The sequence below is a fragment of the Epargyreus clarus genome, unplaced genomic scaffold (genome assembly GCF_041222505.1).
Source record: "Epargyreus clarus isolate Ecla_fem2 unplaced genomic scaffold, WU_Ecla_fem_2.2 ptg000007l, whole genome shotgun sequence".
In the NCBI taxonomy this organism is placed as follows: domain Eukaryota; kingdom Metazoa; phylum Arthropoda; class Insecta; order Lepidoptera; family Hesperiidae; genus Epargyreus; species Epargyreus clarus.
This window is the reverse complement of record NW_027332215.1, coordinates 14447361-14474465: the sequence shown is the minus strand read 5'-3', so window position 1 is coordinate 14474465 and position 27105 is coordinate 14447361. Positions and strand designations below refer to the sequence as shown.

At 34.7% G+C, this 27105-nt stretch overlaps 2 protein-coding genes across 5 annotated transcripts; one reads left to right on the top strand and one right to left on the bottom strand.

Annotated features, from left to right (window-relative positions):
- Positions 1-1504: 1504 nt before the first annotated feature.
- On the bottom strand, positions 1505-13171 carry LOC140743476 (uncharacterized). 3 transcript variants are annotated; one of them, XM_073074773.1, is made up of 11 exons: positions 12850-13171; positions 10283-10405; positions 9711-9928; positions 9422-9630; positions 8850-8958; positions 8490-8713; positions 7980-8178; positions 6452-6541; positions 4729-4842; positions 4340-4528; positions 1505-3958 (listed from the first exon to the last, which is right to left on the bottom strand). In XM_073074773.1, exons 1-11 carry the CDS (start codon positions 12925-12927, stop codon positions 3949-3951), a joined length of 1563 nt encoding a protein of 520 aa, XP_072930874.1. In that variant the 5' UTR covers positions 12928-13171; the 3' UTR covers positions 1505-3948. The 3 variants fall into 3 exon arrangements, with proteins under 3 accessions (XP_072930874.1, XP_072930876.1, XP_072930875.1); XM_073074775.1 differs by having other exon boundaries at positions 10283-10446; positions 12850-13170; XM_073074774.1 differs by lacking the exon at positions 6452-6541 and having other exon boundaries at positions 12850-13170.
- Positions 13172-13578: 407 nt separating this feature from the next.
- Positions 13579-25558, top strand: Deaf1 (deformed epidermal autoregulatory factor 1). 2 transcript variants are annotated; one of them, XM_073074772.1, is made up of 7 exons: positions 13579-14761; positions 14885-14938; positions 15744-15932; positions 21732-21961; positions 22392-22640; positions 23343-23539; positions 23928-25558. In XM_073074772.1, exons 1-6 carry the CDS (start codon positions 14047-14049, stop codon positions 23529-23531), a joined length of 1626 nt encoding a protein of 541 aa, XP_072930873.1. In that variant the 5' UTR covers positions 13579-14046; the 3' UTR covers positions 23532-23539; positions 23928-25558. The 2 variants fall into 2 exon arrangements, with proteins under 2 accessions (XP_072930873.1, XP_072930872.1); XM_073074771.1 differs by having other exon boundaries at positions 13580-14761; positions 14879-14938.
- The last annotated feature ends 1547 nt before the right edge of the window (positions 25559-27105 follow it).

Genomic DNA, 27105 nt, shown 5'->3' with positions numbered 1-27105 from the left:
GTTAGTTCTTGTAGCTTGATTAGATATGATGTTAATTCTTAATATGATTCAAAAGCGATCGTCATTACAAGGAGAAATTGTTTGTTATTTAGAATAAGATAATTTAATGGTGAATTAACAGTAATTATTCGGAATTTTAACGAAATTACATTTGTGTGTCATGTGTGAAATTAAAGTAATAATTTCAATAGTTTGTGTATTTTATGTAGGTACTGTTTACTCTAAAACCGTATTCCAAAAGTCAGAAAAATTTTTTGTTGTTATCTAAATTCAGCTTGTGTGATTACACGGCGTGTACAAAAGTTACCTAAGTACCACCATCCTTGATATTTGCATTTCTCATTACTATTGGTTGACGATCCAGAAACAAACCAAGTTCTGTCATCCTCTTCTTCGATATTAATTTGTAATTAACGTACTAAATAATTTAAGAGAAATAATACGAATTAAAACTCAAATGAATGGGCAAAATCAACAGTATATTTCGACAAAAGGAGTTACAATGTTCACAAAAATATTTTATGGAATGTTGAATTACACCTACATATTAATATTAACCTAATTGACTAGCTTGTTAAATACTAGAGACTGAGCCTCAATATTAAACGTACAGATATGTCGTCGTGGTCATTATCTAACAATTTCACTCACAAAGTCTTAAATACTGAGCTGATGGTATCCATCTTCAAGTTTTACATTCCTATACATCCCTTTATATTCCTACTTAATTCAAAAATTCTTACCGTAATGGGCCATTCATTAATTACGGATGATTTTAGCAATTTTTGTACGCCCTACCCGCAAGTAAGGGGGGCTTTTCAAAACCCTCCCCTTTATTCTTACGTCAGACTTTTTCGTTCCATTTTGGTTTTCAAAATTAAAAACTTGTTATAAAAGAATGTTAATGTTTTTGAAACGTGAATCTTAATGAAAATTTATTAAACTCCCAATTTGACGTAAATCAAAGATAACTTTTTATGACTCATCCTAATACGTTTTTTCTGCTTGTCAAATTACTTGGCCGCGCGATTTCTAATAAAATAAAAATAAAACATCAACTTAGAAAATATTACATAAGAATGGGTTTAAAAAAAACAAAGATATAAAGAGATATTCCCCGTAGGGACCCTCACGTAATTTATGAATGGCCCCGAAGACATAGTTATCTTAGGTGTTTTACAGTGTTCTTAACCATAGCACGACTGGCGACCGCAGCGCATACGAGAGGGCACATCTCGTCCGTTGTACGACTTTTTGTGCAATAATATAGAGAGTTCTTGTGAGACATAAAGACAAGCATTCGCACCGTAGGACAGAAGGCAGCACGCAAGCTATGTGCCGCCCCAGAGGTGTCGTCTCGTTTTGCGCGTCGCGGTCGCGTACTAGAGTATGGTCCGCGTAAAACTGCTAGTCCGCTCTGAATATAGAATTGATCGCATCGCCATCGTAAATTGTATGACTACACCTGCTCGCAACTTTATAGGCAACATTATTTACATTCAGAGCGGACTAGCAGTTTGGCGGGGACTATACACGTGCGAATTAATCTACCAATTCAAAAATAATAATATAAAAATGCTATTTTTCGTGTAACATATAAACCACACATCTCTGTGATATAAACTGATCTAATTGCATTCGTTAATATGATCGAATAAAATATCAAATTTATCATCGTCAATAAGTATTATAATACGAGACCTTCGTTTTATGAATTGTCAAGTGAATTCGCACGCGTACCCATTTAATTTTTTTTGGAAGCAGAATATGGACAAAACCACCTGATGTTGGATAGCCTAATGCAGCTCATGACTTACATATTAAATAGCTTAACCATTACCTACATTCGTCTCTATAGACTCTAGGACGTAATTAATTACAACACAACAACCAAATTACCTCTGCCTCAACTACTCAAAACTCAGTAAGAAGACTAACGACGACCATCTGATGTTATTGCACATTAACCGTTATTTTTCAATGTAAAGGTGGGTACAGACTGCTGTAACGTAACATACAATGTAACAGAATTCCCATAGTGACGCCTTTTACACACGAACCGTGCACACTACGCGCGCGAACAGATCATTTCCACTCGTGCGCGCTGCGATCCGCCATTTGTCGGTTTTTTCGCCGAACACAAAGGAGCGCGCCGTGTGTGCGGAGCGCCAGTGTGGACGGCTCGTGTGTCTGTAGTGCGGAACTGTATTCGGTGTCCTCGACAGACTGAGCTATGTTCGCTGCGGACGTGATACAGATGCGAGTGGGTTCATGCTCAATTGCGCGCCCTGCGTCCACACTCAATAAAAGCTCCTTTTATGTTACATTGCATGTTACGTTACAGCAGTCTGTATCCATCTTTATATACATCATCTAACATATATTCAAATCATACGCACGGCCTGCTGGTATATTATCTTTATAATTTCATTATTAATTAGGGCAACACTTTGTGGCAACACTGAATGTTCTGGCAACAATTCTGTGGAACTGAATTGTTCGACTAACTAGTCCATAAAATTATGTTTTGATAGGTCTAAAAGATGTAACATTACCTATATGTAATAAACTTTCATTCTTTTATACAGGACACGTGTACTATTTGAATCTATGTTGCGATATAAGAGTATTATTAAACTATGTAGAAAATGGAAAATATTTAAACGCCAAAAATTTGACAATACGCCAAGTGGGGAAGACCATGGGCATTGGGCATATACCTAATATGCTCCCAATTAATCAATTTAATGTAGGGAACAAATATTGTGATCATCTTTGGTGTATGGCCTCGCTTACATAACAATGTAATAACATATGAAAAATGTAAACGAAGTCTTAACACTCCATTGGGCAAGTAAGAAAAGTTCATATTCGAACTGGAAAGTAAGTCATTATGGCTAGCGATTTAACACTTTACAAAAATAAATTCACTAAATATTTCTCCTTAATTGCCACCATTGATTTTGGAAATATGTCACTAAAATTCGATGACTAGAATGGAGGGCCTTCTTATATGCATGTAATAAATCTGCCTTAAGTTTTTGGATCACAAAAGATTCTATTGCTAAAGTTCCAAGGAAGCAAAATCCTGGTGTTGATTACAATATTCATGTCTGAATCTCAAATTTTTCGCCGAGTTACATTTATAACTTACAAGCTAGCTTCTAAGTTAGCTTCTATGGCTAGATAATAACAAACATTTTAATAATCTCATATCATTACGAGTGGATAACAGAACCTAAATAAAAAATAACACGATTCTTGGCACAAATTATTCTACTTCTGTAATAAACTTAATAATGTAAGAGTATAACTTATTTAAAAAACATGTTATATTTTTGGTAACAATAAATAAGCTTATACTTAGTATATGGATTATGACCTGTAGTACATTACCATGCCCCTGGAACGTATTTGAGGACATATTATTACCTGTGTAGCATCAGTCATCACAATATAAAAATATTCTCATTAATGCTTCGATCACTTCTTATTAGTGATCGAAGCATTAATGTCATTTTTCAATTACATTGACGTACAATCCACAATAGTTTACTATTCATCTGAATTTATGTTATTACGTTTCGCATGTCAATGAAAATTGATTCCCATTTGTAAAAATCGTAAAATTAAGAAAAGTGATAATGTAATACAGGCCCAACCGAACGCGTCACTAAACTAATAATACTGGAATATCATTATTGCTATTCTAGTACAAAATCAGTATAATTATTGAGATCGAAGACATTTGGAATTAAACCACAGTTGATATTACATAAACCACTAACAAGTTTCCATTAAGACATTGCACATTGCTATTAGTTAAACTTCTAATTCTAAAAATGTTACGATATAGGTACATAGCTTAATGTAAAGTTTGAAAAAAAATATATTCTTGAATTCCTTATGACTTACTCACCGAAAACTTTCAAGCGCGATTTTGATAATTTAGACGACACTGTAAAGGAAAAATGACAGTATTAAAAAGGAGTTACCGCCGCATTTTGATACGCAAAACGTGTACCTAAATAAAATATGCTTTGATTAAAAAGCAGAATGACATAAAAATCTTGCAGACGAATCTTTTGCAATATTATTATAAATTCGAGTTACGTTTTTCGTAATCATTACAGTTGCTGCAATCGGGTATAATCTACAGTAACACGTCACATTTTGAAGAATTTATCTTATCCAAAGGTCCATCAATTCATCAATAATAATTATTATATATTCACAAAATACGTCTTAACTCATTAAGGGTCAAAGCAGAACACTATCAACATAATGCTATAACTGCACGCTCTAACACATTTTAAAAACAAAACTATTTATTACTCACACTTTAGCGCACTTCTTGTTCAGTTTCTGATAAATGGATCCCTTCGCAATGTTAGCGGGTCCGTTGGCTACGCCGGCCGGTCCGCGGGCCAACGTGAACTTCTTCTGTCGAACCTCCGGCCCTTCAACTTTCACCGCCTGCCCAGTATGGGCCTCTGGGTTCGGCCCGTTCCACGCCATATAATCCTCACTAAAAGGAGAGAAATATTTTAACCGCGAATAAACTTATGACGTCATTGTCTAGTACCAACATGATTTCATTGTTCAGAATGTATGGCCCTCTGTGGCGTCGTATTCAAGGAAACTATAAAAATATAATCTACGTATACTCTACCTCCAAGTAAGAAACAAACTATTTATAATAATTATTATCACTTATATGATACATACAGTAATAGACTGTCCTGAGGGCCCTGCCGCAGCGACGGGTTCGGTCCATTGGTTGGTGTACTGTACTGAGATTTATATTTTGACTCTGTATTAGTACTCGACTTCAATATCGGCCTGTAAAATTTTGCCAACGGATTAGACAATGAAATGTTAGGCATTTTGCAACAGCAACAAAACAACTAAAGTTATATAGAAACTTGAGACGAATGCGTCATGTATTAATAGCAAGTCTTATCAAACATAATTAAATCATCATGCATTACTAAGAAATAATTCAGTGAAGCGACGACGACATGCTTACTACTCTATGATAAATAATATCAGTCTAAAGATAAACGATAATTATATTTTTCATCAAAACTGCTTCCGCTTCCTTCTGGTGACTATAAAAATGGCACAAAATAATTACATATAAATTGTACCACATAAACAACTATGCTATTTTGGTCATAATAAATATACTTACGATTCCCATATATAAATATGTGGTACATAAGTACCTACATAATAACCCCGTACTATTGATTCTAAGATATAAAGGCAACCAAAAATACTTGCAGCGTTAATAAATAAAATGATAATGTATGTATAATGATACGAAGGGTAACTAATGTAAGGAAACTGAAACTAATTGACATAGATATGTTTAACATATAACGATATGTTCTTCTATTTTTCTATTAGCTATTAATGAGAGCCTATTATAATTAGAACATAAATTTGTTTCAAGTACTAGAACCTAATCTATAGGGTCTTAGTTAATATACTCTTAGAATCTTATTTCCATTACGAATTTTATAGATATTACAAGTTGTAACTAAAAATAAAAGAAAGAACACAGTACTACGACATAGATATCTAACTAATCAAAGGTAAAAACCGAGGTGTGGTACAATAACGGAAAATATTGTTAATTGTGTTATTTAAAAATGAAAAATAGATCATAAGTGAAACAGACATATTCAGAATCATGCTTCTAAAGTTGAATACAAACAAATTTATCGTTCATACTTTAAAAAGACTCCTTTAAACATTATAGCTCAAAAATCTTTATATATTGTTCCTCAATAGAATCAGATGAAAATTTCACACACAAACATTATTATAAAATTACAGTGAACATAGAAATACAATAAAACTTATGCTTCTGATGCAGTCTGCGATCATCCTCACAATATCTTTACATAAACAAGTTATATTTTGTTTTACAATTCGCAGAATTGGAAAGTACTTATCCATTTTTTTTTTATTCTCCTAGACAAGTATCTAATTATTCAAGTAGATATAGTAACTTGAAAAGGAAATTGTACATATATTACAGAAATATGAAATAAATTATGCGTCTCGGCAATGATTTTTTAATATAGGAATAAGTAAATATATTTAATTATATATTTAAACAGAGAGCAATATATTTATTTCTAAATATGTATGGGGAATAGATTATCCAAAAAATATAACAATTTTAGTTTTAGTTACCAAAATTGAATTATACAATTTCCCCGTACCTGATTAAATTACTATGTGACTAAATATAATATTATTAAAAATATGTTTCGACGATGAAGACTTCTTCTATTTCGCATACTGGAGTATTGTAGAGTCGCATAATAATTTCGTACAACTGTATAATCTATATAGGACAGGTTGTAAAAAGTAGGAGCTTAGTGAAAGCGGTACACAATCGGCTATAACACCGTTCGAACCATGCAAGTGGACATACTTCAGATGCTCAGTCCAGGTTTTCAGGCGGCGGGGCGCGGACACCGCCGGCGGCGCACTCGGCTCGCTCTCCGTCCCGCTCGCACACGCGCTAACCGTATGGAATGGCATGAGTGTTGGCGGACATGACAAGGCCAGATTGATATTGTACGTTTACACTCAAATCATCGATTTTAGAGGAGGCATACAAACAAACATAGAAGAAACATATAAGATATAATAATATATAACAACAATAACTTAAAATATATAAATAGCAACCAAAACAGTGGGTATTATTCGAATCAATATCACTTTTGAAAATAAACATTTTGTTATAAATGGTTTTTTTATATTTTTATTTGTGCTTTAAATCTCAACAGACACACAAGTTTTATAAATAGGGGTAGGTACAAAGGGATTTGATGAAAAGTAGAGCAGATGTGTTTCATTGACAAACATCTCCATTTTAATATTAGATAAAATTGTATGCCTCTCTCATTTCAACTGTTGTTAATTAATCATTTTAATTAAAATATACACAACATACAATATTATTGACATATATCAACTTAGCCTTTTTGTTGTGAGATGCGTTAGATGCACCATTATCGATCTTATGTTTAAGTACTAAAATTAAAATATGTCTGGCGCAATCACTCATACTCCACACAAGGAACATTGCATGTGAAAGCGGTTACAGTGAGTTCAAGTTGATCCATGAAAGAGTATAGACACTTCTTAAGAAACGACAAAGAACATTAAAAGCTATAGAAGAAGTATACAGCAGATCTTTTCGATATTAGTGCAACTCGTATGTATGAGAAGCTAAAAAGCGTTCATGTTGGATTTGATCCGGTAACAGAAATGTGGGTAGGTACGCAGTCAATTTGTAGTGATTGTGACATATGTAAAGTATCAAATGTATAAAGAAAAGCGTTGTTATTTGAGAATTAGTACTAATAATGTTGTGATTAAAGTGAATCCCTAGAATGGTTTAGAAGGGTTATTGGAGGGTCGGATAAACCCCTTTTTCTGTCCACACATCGGAACAAGGTTTAGTTTACTTTTGGTTCAGGGTATGTTGTAAAATACCAAGATTATATCACGAAATCTTTGCAACCTTCTGGTAGCAATTCAACTAATTAAGTGCAAATATAATGATTTCTCCAACTAATATATATGCTTCTGCCTCATTTATTTTTACGATAACCGTGGCAGATATTAGTTTAATATTTGTATTAATGAGTTTTGTCATCTTTATTTTGTTATCTTATTTTATTCAAATGTTTAATATGTTTATAATTAACACAACAGTTTTATCAGAACTAGCTGAAATAATACCCAATTTTTACGCTATATCAAATAATTTTATAAATTTAATTTGGAATTTTATTCAATTATTATACGAGTACATATTGATTAGATATGTTTCGTGATTGTTTGTTAAAAGTATTGCATATTTTTACATTACACTGGTTGTAAATAAATATTCACTTAATGTTTCCTCCAAAACAATATGATCAAACATTACAAAATTATAAGCTCACCCTTTTTTGTTTTCAACGGGTGATGTTCGCTTGGTTTCCTTGACCTCTGGAGGGGCTGTCATCTTGGGTGTTTCTTCCTCCTTGAGAACCGCGCTCAAGATCTGTTCAGCACGCTCCTCATTGTACTCGACGCTCTCTAGTGCTATTGAGATCACCCGTTCTGCTATCATTTTGTATTGATCTTGCATCTTTTTCTTCACTACAATGAAATTTATAATGTGGTTAAAAATTTTGATTCGAAAAGAATAACGATTCAATGAATACCAATTTGCAATTTTATATAAAACAGGTAATGATAAAAAATGTGCAGATTTATAACATCATATTTTGATTTAAAGAATGAGTTTGTATATTAATAACTTATTGTGATTAAGAAATTGATATGTTAGGGTAGTGGACAATACATTCGTTATATTTTATGATGACGAAAGATTTGCAACTGCTAGAATATAGTTAAATAAATAAAATATACAGTATTATTTAACATAACAGGTTTCGGATAAAACTTACATTCATTTTTCTCTTCTGGAGTCTTCATTATTGTGACAACTTTTTTTGGCGGTTGTGGAGTGGTTGTTTTATCTTTCTTTTTCTGTTGAGCAATTATGGTTTCCTTTTTCGTAAATCCCATAGATATGAGCTCCTCACTAGCTTTTTGCACATTGTTGTCTTTATTTGCCAGAATGTCTAGAATCAATGTTTCTTCGGCTTTCGGAAAGATGCTCTTCAAATATCTACAATTTGTTAATCATAAAATTAATGAAACACGTTAACCACGAAAGGCAGAATAATTTTAGAAGTCTGTAAGCATATTAGTCACTAAGTATTTCAAACCAAGATAACAAAGTATATATGAAACAGGATACTAACTTCAATTTCATCTTAGGCGAATGATGCTTAGTTTGTTGACCATCAATGGACTTTGTGGTACCATAGTAGCTTGAAGCACCTGACGCAGGTCGGAGTAATAACGGCGAACCTTGAGAATCAAATTTAAATTTTCAGAACACATTTTGAATCTCAAAGATATTTAAAAAACAATTCAGGCTGACAATAAAAAGCAATAAAAATATGGCTTATTGTATCACCTTCTTAATATAATCAATTCTTTATGACCATAATCATCATATTGAATCATTATTTGATTTGAAGGCGGTATAACCCTTTGTGGTTCGACTCCAGCGGCACCTATTTCTGCCTCGTAACAGCAGTGTTAAGCGCTTCTGAGCTCTGGTTTGAAGGGTATGATAAAGGAGACATACGATTCTGAGGCGTTCCAGTTTAGTTATCAGGGATAGCGGCGCATCCGTGGCCAAACTCAGGTAGGAATGTCTAGTCCTATCTGAGGTTGATTACAGATGTCCATGGGCGGCAGTATCCACCTACATTTAGGTGGATGCACGTCTGCTACTTGTATATTATAAAAAAAAATAAAGGCTTACCTTGAGGTGTACCTGTCAGTGGTGTAAAATGACTGGATCCCTGCATTGAACCAGAGACTCCCTTAGCAAGCTGGAGCGCTGAGTATACTCCAATAGCCCCTTTTTGCAGACGAGCAGCAGACGGTGACATCGTTAGCGGTCCAGGTGTAGTTATAGGATGTTTTTCGACTTGCAATGCACTTATTACAACCGCCTCGCGATTGTAGTACCTTATAAGACAAAAAGTATAGTATTTTTAGTAATATTAATTATAAAATTTACGTAAATAATATAATATTTAAGTACATACTTCTTCAATAATATTTTGATATGGGTTTCACTGACTGTTGGAAACATGGCACTTATTTTGGCGACCAAAGCATCGGTATCAGCATTAAGGGTCAATGAGTCTTGAAATTTCTCATTCAGATGCGACACTCTGCCCGGTAAAGGGCTTCCTCTAGGTGTGAGGCATAATGCCCGCCCGAGAATTGGGCTCTCTGTAGGTGTTCCGTATGCCCTTGGATCCTGGAAAAAGATTTGTATTAATTGCTCATAGTTTATTCCTGTTCCAATTATAAAAGTACAATTTACATTTATATCAAAAATAATTTGTGTTATTTTGAATGCTATACTTATTTTTCTTCATATTAGAAGTTTTTTCAAGTAGTATCTTATCCTATATACATTTGATTACAAATATCATTGGGAGGTACTAACCACAAACCAACAAGAGGACTGCATGCTCGTCAGCTAATTCTCAATATTAAAAAAAAAAAGTTACAAATCAAAGACTATTTAAATTAAAATATAATGCGAAATGTCTATTTTAATTCGCAAATATACCAATTTGGTAACAATTATAGTAATACATATACTTACAAGATGGGGTTTGAGACCCTTAGGGTGGAACATCTTTGGGCTGTGCTGCGTGGCTTGGAACGCATGCTGGAGGCGGACGGGCGAGGGATAAGGGTGGACATGGTAAGGGGATCCATGTGTTGACTGTGCGTCCCAATGGTACAGACATGGGTGAACAAACCATACTGTGAACAAGTGCTAGTGCTAGACACACATTTTTATAGAAATTAAAACATAGCCCTGGTTTAAAATCCATTACATCGTTAGAGATCCAATGTACAAGCGACTTCCCGCCGACTGTCGCCTCCAGTCGCCAGCGATCGCATGCATCGACCGTCGCCGCCTATCTTCAGCTACCGACGACCTACCATGGCCACGGATATCGGTCACCGACGATCGCCGGCGCAGGCTATTACTCATGTAATGCCTCACCTTTGTCAGTTATCAGTTATAGTCCGCGTAAACCTGCTAGTCCGCTCTGAATATAGAAATGAATTGCGTCGCCATTACAAATTGTATGACTATACCTGCTCGCAATAACTTCAGAGCGGACTAGCAGTTTGGCGCACACTATACCTGACATTGTTTTGCATTAAAAAATACATAACAAATGCAATGTAAACAAGAGCTGCGTTGTATAAATAAATAGCACAGTGTAAAATCACAATTGATATATTATAAATAAAAATTTGACAAGTGTGAGACGAACTTGCATAAGAATGGTTCTCTACTGCCAAATTTTCATTTATTTTTAATTTAATTTGTTATCATAGATCAGTCATAGTATTAAATCAATGTGAAAATTTCAACTGTCTAAAGAATTTTAAGATAAAGCGAAAACACCAAAAACATAGACGTATGTAAACCTGTTCTTTACTTAAGCTTTTCTATTTTTAGTATTAATTTGTCACTGTAGTTATCATCGTCATACCTACATACAATGTAAACTTTTAACTGTCTATCTAGTATGGTTCAAGAGATAGAGCCCTCTGATAGACAGACAGAAGTGGTTCCATTTCTACCTTTTGTGTCCCCTCTATCCATCTCTACTTTGTGTCAGAAACCCCTGGGATGCTTGATATCACTGGGATGTTTTTTTTAGCAAATTTATTTAAGGAACACAAGAAGTTAATGACTAGAATTTTATGTAAGATAACATACCTAATCCTACAGGAACAAAGTTCTGAGAAATAATAAAATTGCAAACACTCAAAGCACATCTACATTAAGCATACAATAAAATAAGTAGCTTATAGGGTATTTATAGTCTGATTCATAATTAGGTATTCAAAATGTAAACAAAGGTATTGATTGACATATCAAGAAAATATGTTTCAAATTGTAGTTTCTTATTTTTGACGATATTAAATTAATACAACAATAATAAAATAATAATCTAAATAAATTAGGATTAATTCACATTTTCTAATATTTATATTGTCTCAATTTCGTCCCATACAGTAACAATATTAATAAACAAGGTTTAGTATAGAAAATTAAAATGTAATAATGGTAACACAATCGGAATCCATAAAATTTCTTGACTATTCATTTTCATGACTGTGATTGCACTCGAATATTTTCTCGTTTTCATAGCGCATTTGTTAAATTGTGTATAGTTGTTTAAGTTTTCGTTTTTTGTTGAGTTTTTTAAAGTATTGGTTTCTTGTTAATTTTGACAGTGACATTTGTTTGTTTACATTTTGGACACCTAATTATGAATCAGACTATAGAAACTTTAGTGCTTGTAGCAAGCACATACACTAATAATATATTTCTAATAAGTAAACCTAACAGGCAGATAGGCCTCCTGATTGTCATGGTCATCAACCCATTACTGTCGCACTGCTGGGCACAGGTCTACTCTCCAATTGAGAAGGATCAGGCCATAGTCCACCACACAGGCTGAGTGTGATTGGTAGAATTCACATAACTTTGAGAACTTTTTTTTAAAAGATGCCTCAGGTATGTCGGTTACAATTTACGGTTTGTGATATGTACATAACTTCGAAATCTAAAAAGTGCATGTGGGGTTCAAACCTTAACCCCTCATTTGGGTGGCTGAGTTTCAACAATTAGTCTATGATTGCCTTACGCCTTTTTATGGTAGTCATTAATTAATAACTAGTGTTATATATAGCTATATTTGCAAATTTTTTAAAGAGACCCATGCCGTAATCCAGTAATACTTCATAAGAAAGCTCTTCTCGCATTTTCCTTATACACAGTAAAATTGGATAGGATTTAGACCTTAAGTTATGGATGGGAACTCTTTCAAAAAAATAAATGACTAATTTTAATCATATTTACAATACCTATTCATATATGATGTACTTTATTATTTTGTAAACATAAATTTGTAGTATTGTAACCAACTATTAAATTCACTTATTTTGTGCAGTAAAAATTGGTTATTTATTAAAATAATCTTCTGGTTAATTTCAAAGGAATTCCCAGTATTTATGTACACTTTTTCAAGAGTTGGTAATTTATTCAAATATGTATAAGTTACGTCTTTAACTGCAGCGTGTGCTAAGCCTTCAAGCTTTGCTTAAGTTTGATTGAATTTTTTAAAATTCATGTCTTACCTGAGGATGTATACAGTCTAGAGCAATATGATGAGCTGCATTCTGAATGGACTTATGTTTATTTCTTAAGTCTTCCATGATGTAGGTTCTCACAATTAAAATTACTTCACTAATGACTTTTAAGAAATTTAAAAATATTACGGTTCACATCTTACGTCTTCTAGACAACTAAAACTTATACTTTACTCCACGTAAAACTATAAATACTATATATTTCCCTCCGATTTAGATATTGTTTGGCATTGGCACATTTGAAAATTCGGAAGAAGATTGGAAAAGCTTATCGGCGTGTAATACGACTGAATTTAATAGATGGTTTGACAGCATAATACAGCACCGTTGAAACTGTCTCTTTTTTTTGGACGGCTGACATTGCACTAAAATGGCACCCAAATCAATAATATTGATAAATCTGCGTTCAGTTTAATTAAACTATATCTTTTGGGAATAAACACCAATCGATCCAAGATCTATCGATTGGTATATCCGTACATTAATATTTGCAAATCACGGGTATTTTATGTTATTTCATTATAGTAAACACTATTTTCAAAGAAGATTAGAAAATTTAGAAAAAAATTAAACTATTTCTTATTGTTGGGAGCAACTATTGTTTTTCATTCTACCTTGTTCTACCTTAAAGTGATTTTGTATTGTTTTGAGGGAATTGTCATTTGTTATTGTTACTAATGTCAATATTAATGATAACACAAAAATGTTATCATAAAACGTTGAGTGTATTTTAATATATTCAAAATTATTATCAGTAACTAAATATCTTTTAAATCTTCGACATTAATAAATTGGTGTTGTAATGAAAGTCAATCTTGAACAGAAGTATCTGTTTTCTGTTTGAATTCATTTGATCTTAAATTCGGATTTTGCATGATGATATTATTTTCTAAGCTCTATATATGATTCTTTGCAATGTACACTATTAGTAATTATTGTAAATAATCAGTAATATACAAAATAATGTCATTAATGTGCGTTTATAAATAATGATTTAAATTTACCGCCATATGATTCGTGATTTTTGTCATGGCGGACAGACATATAGACTGAACGAAGTCCATTTTGGATCGATTCGTAAATTATAATTATACGTGTGCGCATTTTACACGGCGAGCGTTCATGTGATTCTTCAAAATACGGTCCCAACGCGAGGGGGTATTTCGGGGTGGGCGGAAGAAGGCTATGGCGGAGACTAGAAGTTCGGAAAACGTCGTTATGCCGGACATAACCGAAGTATCCGACGTCGATCCCCTGTCGACATCGGCCGAGCACAGCTCCAATCGGCGAAGTGATGGCGGAACCGTTTTAGCGAGTGGCAACAAGTCGGCGAGACATTCCAGCGATTCCAATGGGGTCGTCACGGTTCCCGTGTCCCTACCAGTGGGCACCCTAATTACGGGAACGACATTCAACGTAATTACGTCGGACCACTTGCCCCATTTTAAGCCGATGCTGTGCGTAGATAACGGCTTCATTACAGGTGGATCAGTCTCTGAAGACATAAAGGGGACTCATATCGTTATACAGAATCCGTCGCCGTCTACCAGAGAACAAAATGGCGATACCAATACGATCTCCACGCCATCTAGCCGGACTACGAACAAGTCCTGGACCGAGACTGCCAGTATGCCTGTGCTACCCATTCGTTGCAAGAACACTTCAGCTGAGCTCTACAAACGGAAGCTGGGTTCTGGGGGACGAGGCAGGTGCATCAAGTACGGTGTAGATTGGTACACTCCCAGTGAGTTCGAGGCATTGTGCGGTAGAGCATCCAGCAAGGACTGGAAGAGATCTATAAGATTTGGTGGAAGAAGCATTCAAGCTTTGATTGACGAAGGCATTCTCACACCGCATGCTACTAGCTGCACCTGCGGAGCGTGTTGCGACGATCAATCAGGTGAACATATTTTTACATATATTTTGTCTAGATTTATTACACATTCAATTAATATAAAAATGTCTATAAATATGGATTTTTTTTAGAATATATCAATTTATTGAATATTGTTTTCAGCATCAGGTCCTGTAAGGCTGTTTACACCATACAAAAGGAAAAAACGAAATAACGTTGATGGTTTGTATCATAAATATTATATTAACTGTCTTTATTTTTATTTTATATAGTGGTCTATTGGTATTATTTATTAAAATATTCTTGGATTTTATTTTCTGTTACACTTTATAGCTTTTGAGTAAATAACCATTCTTTAGCGTCTTTAGTAACATTTATTTTGACAACTATTATATTTTGTGACTAAGGAACATAACATCTAATTGATAAATAGATAGATAAATAGATTATTAACTTCAATAACTTAAGCAACAATAACAAATCATAATACATAATAAACAATGTAATCCAAAACACACATACACACAAACACAAACTTAAATTACATTATGAAAAAAAAATTCTTAAGAAATAATATTACACAACTATAAAAACTAAAAATAAAAAAATTACAGCATACATAATCAAGTGCTGCAGCTAAAGTGAATGAAAAAGGGTTCCAGAGCTCAGAAAAAACTGAGATTGGATCACAGTAACTGATTTTCAGCCCGGACTATATGCAAACATAGCTCTCCTAAGAACGTGCAAGTTCACATAGTGGCTCCTGCGTTGGACAGTCCTGCTATTATTTGAGACATATAAAAATAAAGAGAACTTACTTACTGATTTCCCAAGAGATGGTATGGGCCTAAAAGAACATATCCTTATGTCTTACACAAATTTTGCATAAATGATAAATAAAACTGAATTCGAATTTCGTTTGGAGGTTGTTACCATACTTTGCTGTACAATCCAATTTACACAAACAACATCAAATTATACCTTTTAACTAAACTATAATTAATGTTAACATTTAATCAATTTCTAGAAATGGAAGAAAAGAAGCCCAAAGTAAAGCGGGATAACTCCATTGGAGAAGCTGAAGTGGATAATATTCACCAGTCAAGTAATAATAGTCATTCCAAAGAAGCATGGCAGTCCATAGCAGAGGGACTGGAAGGCAACCATGACTACCAGCTGTTAGCTGGCCCAGAATCCAATCAGGACCACAATGCAGGTAATAATGGATTAACTTAACTACAACAAAAATGTGCTAATAAATTTTTTGCTCCAATATATTATTTAGTCAGTAGATTTTGCGGCATTTTTTACAATGTAGACACACGTATTTTCTGTGACGAACAAACACATTATCCTCGCGTCTGTAGTTGTTAGTGAAATATTTCATGCTTGTTATTGTTTGTTTTATGACAGTGTGACGTTGGTAACTGGTTGTAAATACAGCAGGCTCATATAGATTCAAGGAGATTTAAATATTTAGAACGAGTCTGTCTGGTATACATGATTTATCGATTTATCTCTAACTTACAAAGTCAGATGCAGGCTTGGCAATTGAATGCCGAATAAACAACAACTAGAACCTACCAATTGCTGTTGCTAAATTAGAACTTAGTTGATTTTATTATTCTACAGCTGACTTTTATTTTTACTTAAATACCTTATTATATTCAAGAAACAATGTGTGTTTGGTACACAATATTATAATATTGTATATTTATCCTAACTTCCACAGACAACAAAATGTTTTAAACAAGCAAAATTATTTGATTTCCGAATTTTTATCATTCATAAAAGATAATTTACCAAAGCGAAATTCTTACTGATTGAGTGCAAAATTTATTTTTATGTGATATAATATGTATAATATTTTTTGTGGCTAGCTGGATTTTAATATGCGAGACATATATCGCCCTGGCGCAGGCGCTGGCGAATTGCAAGCAACACGCCAAGCTGTAAGCAGTCGTTAAGAAAACCTGATTGATCATAATCGTTAAACTTTGTCGAAAGCTTATTCGTTGCCGACTTTATGACAGATCCATTAAATTGTATGCCAATAATACAATCTGTGTTCTATTGTTCTTTGTGTAAATTTACACTGGATAATGTATTAGATTAGATACATTTATAAAAACAAGGTTGTCGAGCATAAGGTATCATGCAAATCACTTAATTTGTACATATCATGCTTGTGCGATAAACTATTACGAAGTACCTATTTCAAAATGTTACTCAATGTCACAGTAATGTTATCAGTATATGCACTGCGACGATTATTATAATGGACGTTAGAAGGTTTTTGCTGACGTATATGTGCTCTTTGTATTATAAGCAAAAAGCGGCTTGCGATAAGCGAAGCGATGTAGGGAATGAGCGTCGCGATCAACAGTGAAATTGTATATTGATTTTCGCGGGCAATAATGTGGCATACTGTGATAGACCTAATATGCGGCTGGCATAATTTTTTTACAATATAGAACTAGCAAACTGAAATGTAGTCCATCTAATGGTCAGGAGCTCCTGCCGCTCATGGACATCTGTAATCAATATCAGATAGGATTGGAATCGTACCCGAGCTTCGCCACAGGGGCGTCGTTTCCCTGTAGGACTAATTTGGATTGTTTCCTATAACTGTATCTCCCTTACCAAAGCTTCTGAACTTGAATGTAGCAATTCTTAAGACTGCTGTTATTGAGTAGTTATAGTCGTGACGGTGGAGCCACCGGACTCTCGTAACGAAGGGTTCAACAACCTTCAAATTAGACTAGGTGCGACGAATCAATACGTAAAGATGGTAGTTGCTATCTTCGAAGCTCTTGACAGAAGTTCTCGAAATTAAACATAATGAACCGCGTGGCGGATCAGTCACCACACCATTCTGATGCGGAGTGTCCCGGGTTCGATCCCCGGCCAGACAGATATCTAATTGATGACTTAGGATTTCTGATTTTAGGTCTGTGTGTACATGTCATTGTCTATGTGTGTCCATGGCATCAGCGACACATGGACTCCTAGTGTGGGGCTGTGAGTGTAGAAAGCGTCTTTTAATCAGAATGGGAATTATATGAAGAATATTGTAAGAGTATGTTAATCCTGGCTACTACACCGCTTAGCAGGCATTGCAACGGCTGCGTTTGTTATGCGTCTTATTAAGTAATCATAATGTATACCATGGTAATGGAGAAATTCTATCGAAATCCAGAACACATCTAATCCTTCTCCAGAAGTAAATCCTTAATTCCACCTAATTCTGTGAATATGCACTTATTAGAACTTTCATTTTCGTTCACATGTATTCGCATAGTGATATTTGCTTCATGTTTTTATATTTTGTCACTTTTTTATGACTTAAGCGTTTTTCTATTGATTGATTGCTAAGCGAATTGATTTTTTCCGTAACTGAACTGAATTGTAAGTAGCGAATTGGTGTGCAATTACCTCCCACGTGAAGTTGTCACTGCCGTCTACAATAATATTAATAAATGTAATTAACCTCAAAAGGCCGTCCACATATGCATTGCTATTCAGAGGATTCAGAATTTATGAGTTGAACTCCTCATATAAGATTTTTCTGTTTTACCACTTAATTCAAAGAAGATTACAGCAGCGGAAATGTCATGTCTTATGCTCCAAATAATGGTAATAGAGGTACCAATGAAGTCAAACGTTAATGACTTGTACCATTTTCAAATGGTATATGTGATTAAAACCTATCAATCTTTTTTATTGCAATGACATCATATATGCTTTTTTACTTAAATTGCCTTGGATTTATTGCGCGTATTTAGTTCTAAACAGAGTGCTAGAATATCAGGCTGCAGCTACATTCGTACCAAGCGAATTGATAAATGGCGTTGTAAAACTAGCCGTATATACGTTTTTTTATGATATAGGAGTAACAAACGAGCGTGCATCCTCTGATGGTAAGTGGCTACGGCCGCCTTCCATCTATAGTCAACTTCTAACTAAAGTCCTACTTGAGGTCCGTTACAGATGCTTTGCTAACCCTGAGGACGAAGTTGGAAAGCCTCGCATAAGTATGTCACTCTTCAAACCGAATACAGTAGAGCATAACACTGCTGTTATTAGGCAGTTATGGAGGGTATTTTATAATTATATGATTTTTAGATCTTTTACGACGCCAGATTCTATTATGATTCAGCCTGTGCATTAGTTAACATCATCAATAGTGATTGTTTTGTTTACTGACTTTGAGTGTCCTCATGTCGTTTCCTATTGTATCAACTACACTATTGTGAGCTGTTTATTGATTCTTATTTAGCTAATTTTAGTACCTTATGACGCTTATGAAAAATGCTTATGGAATCTTCTAGAATTACGCTGGAATTGTTCATATTAAAGTTTGTACCTACAAGGCAATAAACTGGCGCTGCTGGATCAAAATTTGCAATGCGCGAGTGCACGAGCATCAGTTTTCATCATGAAATCATTTTAAATGTCGTAAATCTCATATTTTTCAAATATTTGTACTTCACCGTCACAAATGATTGTTTATTTTTATAAAAATGTACCAAAGCCTTATCCTCTCTGTCCCTTGACATATTTGCACGCAATAAGTGATTGCCAAATTATGTAACTGGAGTTGCAAGAATTTAAATCCGCTGTCAACAGAATGTTCAAGCGAATTCACTTGAATTGCAAATCATTTTCTGTTGCGTTATTTATAGGTTCGGTATAAACTATAAATGTTTACGCTGTAAATTTGACTAAAATAAACCTAACCAGTACATCGTCATCTCATACCTAGTCAGTGGTTATCGATCGGTCGTGGTGGCAAAACGATTTCTCATATTAAGATTTTTTTAAACGTATGGTAAATTTAAACTGTTTTCTTTAACCGCTTGCGTCAGAAGAAGGATAATGTTTTCCGATTGTATGTATCTATGTATGTTTGTTTGTATGTATGTATGAACGTATGTATGTATGTCTTATTCTTTGGAACCTCCTAGCTCAGAAGCTTGACGAATTTTAACTTAATGTGTTGTTGTTAGATTCTTCTAAATTGTTATAAAATATTTCATGTTATTTAATGCGCGCGAATAAAAAACATTTTGTAATATTTAAACGTATAATGGAAGAAGCAAAGAGCGTTCTACCTTCTACCATGTTAAATGGTCACAGCCGTCCATGTGTGCCTTACGAAACTTTGAAGTAAATAATTATTCTGTTGAGAAGTAACTGTCGCGTGTAGGCATGTATGATATATGGTATGACAAGAGGACGAACTGAATATCACAGATCGCCCGGGTATCACAGATGTCTTGCTGTTCCTGAGGACCTGTTGGAATGGATACTTTATAACAGTATCTTTGACTGACCATACTTTTCAATTATTGATATACCCGCTATGTACATGCACCATTGTTGCAAGACATATAGAATACTGTATTAAATAAGGAATTTTAGAAATATTAATAAATTACCTTGAATTAACTAAATATCACGTCATTTCAACCAGTACGCGTTCTTAATTAGACATTGAGCTGTGGCAACTTTTTATTGTCGGCTTTGAAAACAACTCTTTTCTTTCCCGTACATGTTATAGAAAGCTATAAAGATATTAAATTCAGCATATGGTGAGAAAGAACTTGCGAATATACTCACTTTATGACGTCACTAATTAATTTTATGACGCACAGCATAGCGCAGTAAACAAACTCTGGGGCAAGCCTTGTTAAAGCAGTTCGTCATATTTTGTTATTATACGTATACCCTACGCGAAGCAATGCTTACGAATATTATTTCTTTTGCTATGTGTTGCCCTTGTCTGAACCAATGTGTGTAGTCTGAGCCCAATAATGAGCAATTAGCTTGCAGTGTTCTACCCTCGTGTATTCCTACGAGTTGGATCGTAAGAGAAATGATTACCTAAAAGGAGTTTTGGTAACACGTGTATTCATGGCATGGCATATCGTGTATTCCAAACTGAGGCAATATTTTTTCCTTTGTAATAATAGTGATATAATTTGAATTAGGCGTAGTGCCACAATTGAAAAGTGTTGTCATTATTAACACATTACTGTGCCTCTGTTGGGCACGGGACATTTTAAAATGAAATTGTGTTAAGAGATGACTGCTACTTTGGCCAAGTGCGGATTGGTGGACTTCACAATTCACATATCTTTATGAGTATTTATCTTTACTGAACTTCGTGTTGTTGTAGGTTTTCTCGAGAATCTAACCATATTTTATATTAAAGTTGTTATTCCTGGAAATAAGCCCCATAATCCTGTGCTCTGTAAATTTACAAGATGTTGACTGCGTGTTTCTAGTATTAATACTTATTATATTTCTAATTACCAAAAACAATACGTCTTTATCATATTTTTTTTGTGTCATAATGAGAATAATTTCGCCATTTTACCACTATGGTCAGGTGCGGGTTAGTAGACTTATTCTGACTTGTGTATATAAAATTTATTGCGGTAAATTCGAGGCTGGGATTTGCATCACAGTTTTATTTCTATCTATTAAGGCAAATATCACGTGTCATGTGGGCATACAGTTGAATTAAACAATTTTACGAAACCCCATGGCAAGTCAGCAAAGAGCGAAAGAAGGCATGTTCAAAATATAGTTGTAAGAAATAGTGAAATATGTGGGGTATTATATTTACGTGGCCTATGAAAAGTTCGTATTTTTTCATGACGCATTGAACAGGCGTAGCCTTACAACAATATTTATATTTATTATAATACATAAGGAAATATAGGATGATTGTAGAATTCATTGTGGTTTGGCACTACCTACATTTCTTTCTGCTATTGTAAATTTTTTTGGACTGAAAGTAGTGTTCCAATTAGATCTTCAAGGATTGGATAGGCACAAACTACAAATCTTTTTCTATTATAAGTTGGTTATATGTTATGTTCTGAGGCTGGCAGTGACAGCACATCGATTCGGTTGCTGCCATTAAAAAAGCTGACGGCTGTAGATTACATCAAAGTTGATTCTAATTTTCCAAACTATAATTAATATATATCTCAAACAATTCCAGTGTTGCCGGACATGGACGGTCTGTTGAAGCGTATGGACGACATCAGCAACACTCTACTGCGTCTCGCGGGCGATCTGAAGCAGTGCGTAGACGACGCGAAGGTGATCAGCGCGCGGCAGCTGGAGCGGCTGGAGCAGGAGCGAGCGACCGCCATGCTCGCGAGTGTGGACGCCCACGTCGATAGCGACACTGTCTCGCTCCATAATGTCGACGATACGGAGACTAAGAAGGTGATTTACTTTTAATAATAATTTAGTTTAGCAGATACGCATGCATTCCACCTAATGGTATAGTCCGCGCCAAACTGCTGTCCGCTCCGAACATAGAAACGAGTGGCATCGCAATAGCAAATTGCAGATATCAGCGGGACGAACACAGCGCGGTACCCCCCGGCACCCCCCGCTCCCCGCTCTCGCCCGCGGGTACATAGCACAGTTAGTGTGCCCTTCCGTCATGGAGTATATGCTAACTAAACCCGCGCACAACTTCAGAGCGGACTAGAAGTTTGGCGCGGACTATAAGTGGCTACTGCCGCCCGTGGACATCTGTAGGCAACCCCAGATAAGATTAGATTCCTACCTGAGGTCGCCGACAAATGCGCCGCTACTCCTGAGGACTAAGTTGGAACGCCTCGGAAAAGTGTGTCTCCCTTCAAATCAGAACACAGCAGTGCCCAAGAAGCGGATGGACGACTACGGTTGCACGCTGCTGCGCCTCGCGGGTGACCTGAAGCAGTGCGTGGACGACGTGAAGGTGATCAGCGCGCGGCAGCTGGAGCGGCTGGAGCAGGAGCGGCTGCAGCAGGAGCGGTTGGAGCAGGAGCGGGCGACCGCCATGCTCGCGAGTGTGGACGCCCACGTCGATAGGGACGCCGTCTCGCTACACAACGTTGATACGGATACTAAGAAGGTTGTTTGCTTTGTTATTTTGATTGTAATTCAGTAGACGTGGTATGGCCGTGGTAGGTTTTTTTTCGTTTCTTTTTTTCTTTCCCTTGAGGACGAAGCTGTAACGCCTCGGAAAAGTATGTCTCCCATACCACACCCTTCAAAACGCTAACTTCAACACAGCAGCGCTTAACACTGCTGTTATGAGGCAGAAATAGGTCGGTGGTTCCGCCGGAGTCGTACCACAAGGGGTTCTACCACCTTAAAAATGCCACCGGGCAACCTTTTGAAAGTTGTGGGCAAGTTGTTGTTGTTGGCAAAAGGATGTTAACGAGGTCGCAGGCGTACTAGCAAGCCAAAGCACATCACAAAAAGTTGTGGCGTAGGTTCGATGTAAAATACAAAGGTATTTGTCAGTCCAGTCAAGTTTGTTAATCCAGACGTAAATTCTTTATCGTGTACGTTTCTTTGTTATGTTTTTCTTCACTGTTCTAGTAGTCAGTAATTTCACATACCTTTTGAAAAATCACAGGTGCATGCATGTGATTCGATCCTCGCATGATCGTTAATTTCAAAAAAGAATTTAAAAAATTGATTGATTGGTTGATTGCTCGTAATACGTCTTGTCAATTATGAGGCTGGCTGTCAAGCATTAGGCTTTCATTGCGTACAAAATCAAATTACATTTTTTAAAATACTTAAGACATGTTTTTTGCAATTACAGTGCGCCAATTGCAACCGCGAAGCATCAGCGGAATGCTCTCTGTGCCGGCGAACACCGTATTGCTCGACGTACTGCCAGAAGAAGGATTGGGCCTCCCATCAGATCGAGTGCCTGCGCACGGTGCCCAATATGCACTTGGATACACAACACCAGTCAATAATGCTGATAGTGGAGAGTCAACATCAGTAGACCACATGGTAACATACTCCTTTTTCTCTTGCCTTTATATTCGTTTGATTCTGTTATTGTCTTAGTCTGTGACTAATATTTAAAAAACGCAAGTTATATTACTTGAATTTCTTCGAATTAAATACTGTCAAACTTTAAGTCGTAAGATAAGGCGCTAAGCAAAGTCTTAATGTTTATAAACTTATTCTGTGCACAACTATGTATCATTTAAAATTTGTTATCAATATTATGTTGCTTTTCAAATTTTCTTTATAAATTAAAATGTATCGACAGAATATCTGATATTTTTATACGCTCTTTAGAAGCTTACATGTTGAATATGATCAGTGTACTTCCATTCAATTTGAATCACAATAGAATTAGTATGTTTATTGATAGTGTGTTTATTATTTTCAGCAATGAATGATGGAAAGAAGAAGAAAATCAAAGCGGCAATCAATATTTTGCAAAGGACTTGTTGCTTTTCCTTATGTTTAGTAATTTATGTTTGTTTAATTGATCTAAAACTTTACGGAGTCTTTAGTTTAATATATTCCATATCAAGGGACCGAAACTTTAACACATTCTATAAGAGCAGCATTTGGGCTATAAAAGGTTTTGTGTGAAGCGTCAGCCGTGAAAAAATGTTATTTTTATTAAGTGTAATTATGTTATATTAATTGCTATAGATGTTTGAAATAAACCAAATAATTGATTATAATTGCATTAATTATAAGTATAAGATTCGATATTTAGGTTCATAATTTTTTGAATACATTTTATCTGCCGGACCTTTACAAACACTATTAGGTATTTTGTATATGCCATGTGAGACACTATTTTAATTATAGCGAATGCACTTAAGATCTAACAATCTATAAGGATATAAGCAGTAGGTACGAGTTTATGGTATGTAGAATTCCGTAGAAATAGAGTAGTTTGTACTTGTTTGCACAATTATATAGTGCGCGTTAATTAGATTCATCATTGTTCTATTTCTATGTTCAAGCCAAATACACCGTAGAATTCCTTCGTGAATTCGTGAATTAAAACTTATATGTTTCTATTTAACTATCTATATATAAGTATAGTAAGGCTGTAGTGACCTCTCCTATTTATGTTTGCAATTGTCGTCCGATTGAGTACTTAATATTTCTTATATAATCGTCTGACATTAGTGACCGAAGATCACGAGTTTAGTAGTCATGGAAAGGCCGAAAACACGTGGGCTTACTTAGTTTCATTTAATATTCAATTCTGAAGTTTTTCCACGATAAGATTTATATTTTCGCGTACACATTCACCCTATTTGGAGTTTGAAATTTTTGGCCATTTACATATAACCAATGTTTATTAATCTTTTATAGATATAATGTAATATTAGAAAAAAAACATTTTATAATAGTTTACTCTCAACATATAGACTTAATATTAATAAATTAATAGATTGGCAGGTAGGTTCCTGTTGGATTTTTAATTTTAAAAATTCCAGATATCGTCAAACGTTATCAAAAATCACAAATGTTTGCGGCCTTGTTCCGGTTAATTTAGATTAATTTCCAGATCATTAAAGGGGAATGTCAACTTAATAATATGATCTTTATCAACCCTTTGCATATTTGCTTTTAATCAATCTGTTTTCTCAAGATGAGGCTGGAGAAGGTCAACACAACTTTGTTGCGATTCAAGACAAGCGACTCTATTGGCAATATGAAAATGTCTTTCGATACTAACCTACTACCACACCTTCCCTACAGTACTTACTGATTTGGCTTCAAATGATTTACGTCTTTTTGACGTATTTCCAATGCTAATATTGACAATTTGGTTAAATGAGTTTTTGGAGTAGAAACCAAGTGAATTCTACCAAAGCGGTTCAAAATAAAGTTCAATGTTAACAAAATTGTAAAAAGAGAAGATATTATTGAGTAATCAGTTGTTATCTTTTAGATATCGATACCTTAACTCGCAAATCAGCCAACTCCACTTTTTGTCTAGATTTTTTTTTTATTTATTTTGATTCCGTTCAACGCCATTTACTATCAAAATAAATAAAAAAAATATTATGACAAAAAGTGGAGTTTGCTGATTTGCGAATTAAGGTATACATATACCTTTGCACATGTAGGGAATTTAGCTGCCAACCTATTTATTAGATATACCTAGCTGCATATTCACTAATTAATAACCTTGAATAACATAAACTTTTGAAATAATATGTATTATCTATACTGTACGTGATTTTATTCAAAGTAGAGAAGTTAATGTGTAAGGTAAATAAGGTAAACACTTTTTCGTAAATATATAATTATGACTTTTATATATATTTTCCGACTATATCTTAATATTCTCATTCTTACAATTTTTCTTCGAATTACTATAAAATGGTTTTAACAAAAATTAGTTACTTGGGTCATTACTGTGCAGACTGCACTGTGAGGTTCATTCCTTCCTTTTTTATAGATTGAAAGATTTTATGTTTTATATTAATAATATTATTATAATTAACGTTGTGATTACATTCGCCTGTTTCCATCGCGTATTAGTAGGTGTAGGAGTACCAAATTGGTTGCGATGTTATGTTTGAATAATGGACATGGCTCTGGTCATTAATAGGTTTAGTTTAAATGTTTTGTTGCATTTTGTTACTTTTTATTTATATGGCCGCTAGCGTCACATTATAAGTTAAATGCTGTTACGGAAGGTAATGTTGAATAGTGTTAAAATAGGTATAAATCTAGTCATACTTCATATAATCTAGTAATACTTCATAGACCTATCTTTCGCTGATTGTAAAATTTAATACTTTACATCAGAAAATGTTTTTTACCTGCGAGAAGGAAATTATTGACAGATTGTTTCATTGGTTTGCAATGTAATGAAATGTATCAATTTTGTAGAGGCTTCAGATGCATTTACATCTTGTCATCTTTTACCACCGCATTGGAATACGATTTCGATCGAGAGTATCTCCATGATAACCATGATGAACTTTAGCGATATAATGTGGGACTATAAGGAGCGATTTAATTCAGTGAAAAGAACAACTTTCATGCAGGCGCTGCATAAACAATTAAAATTAACCTTCACGTTACATCTTATAACGTGATGCCAGCGGCTAGTGGTTAAACTATTTACTAAGAGTAATATCAGTCCGATTGGATCTCCTCAAACAGGAATCGTCTCTCGCACTTTTGTTGTACTTGTTGTTACCAAATATTAACGAATTTTGTCGAAATATGTGCACACGTCTAGTTGGCATTTCGGTGCCGTTGTGTCTCGATACCAACTATAATCATGACGTAAAAAAGTCTGAAATAGCATTCAAAAATGCCAACTCAGTGTGTATGATAATTTTTCCCACATAAGTTTTCCAAATTAAATTATGAATATAAACTTTTTATAGTGTATGATGTGCTGTCGTTAGTTTTATATATGTTTTGCGTAAATCAAATTTTTGATGAAATATCTACGAGTTAAGGTATCAGATATCAAGTTGAAATATTCGTTTAGAAATAGGACGTTCGAGGTAGGATCATAGGTTAATTTAAATTAATATTGAATGTATTTCTATTAATGAATTTTTTTTTTGTGA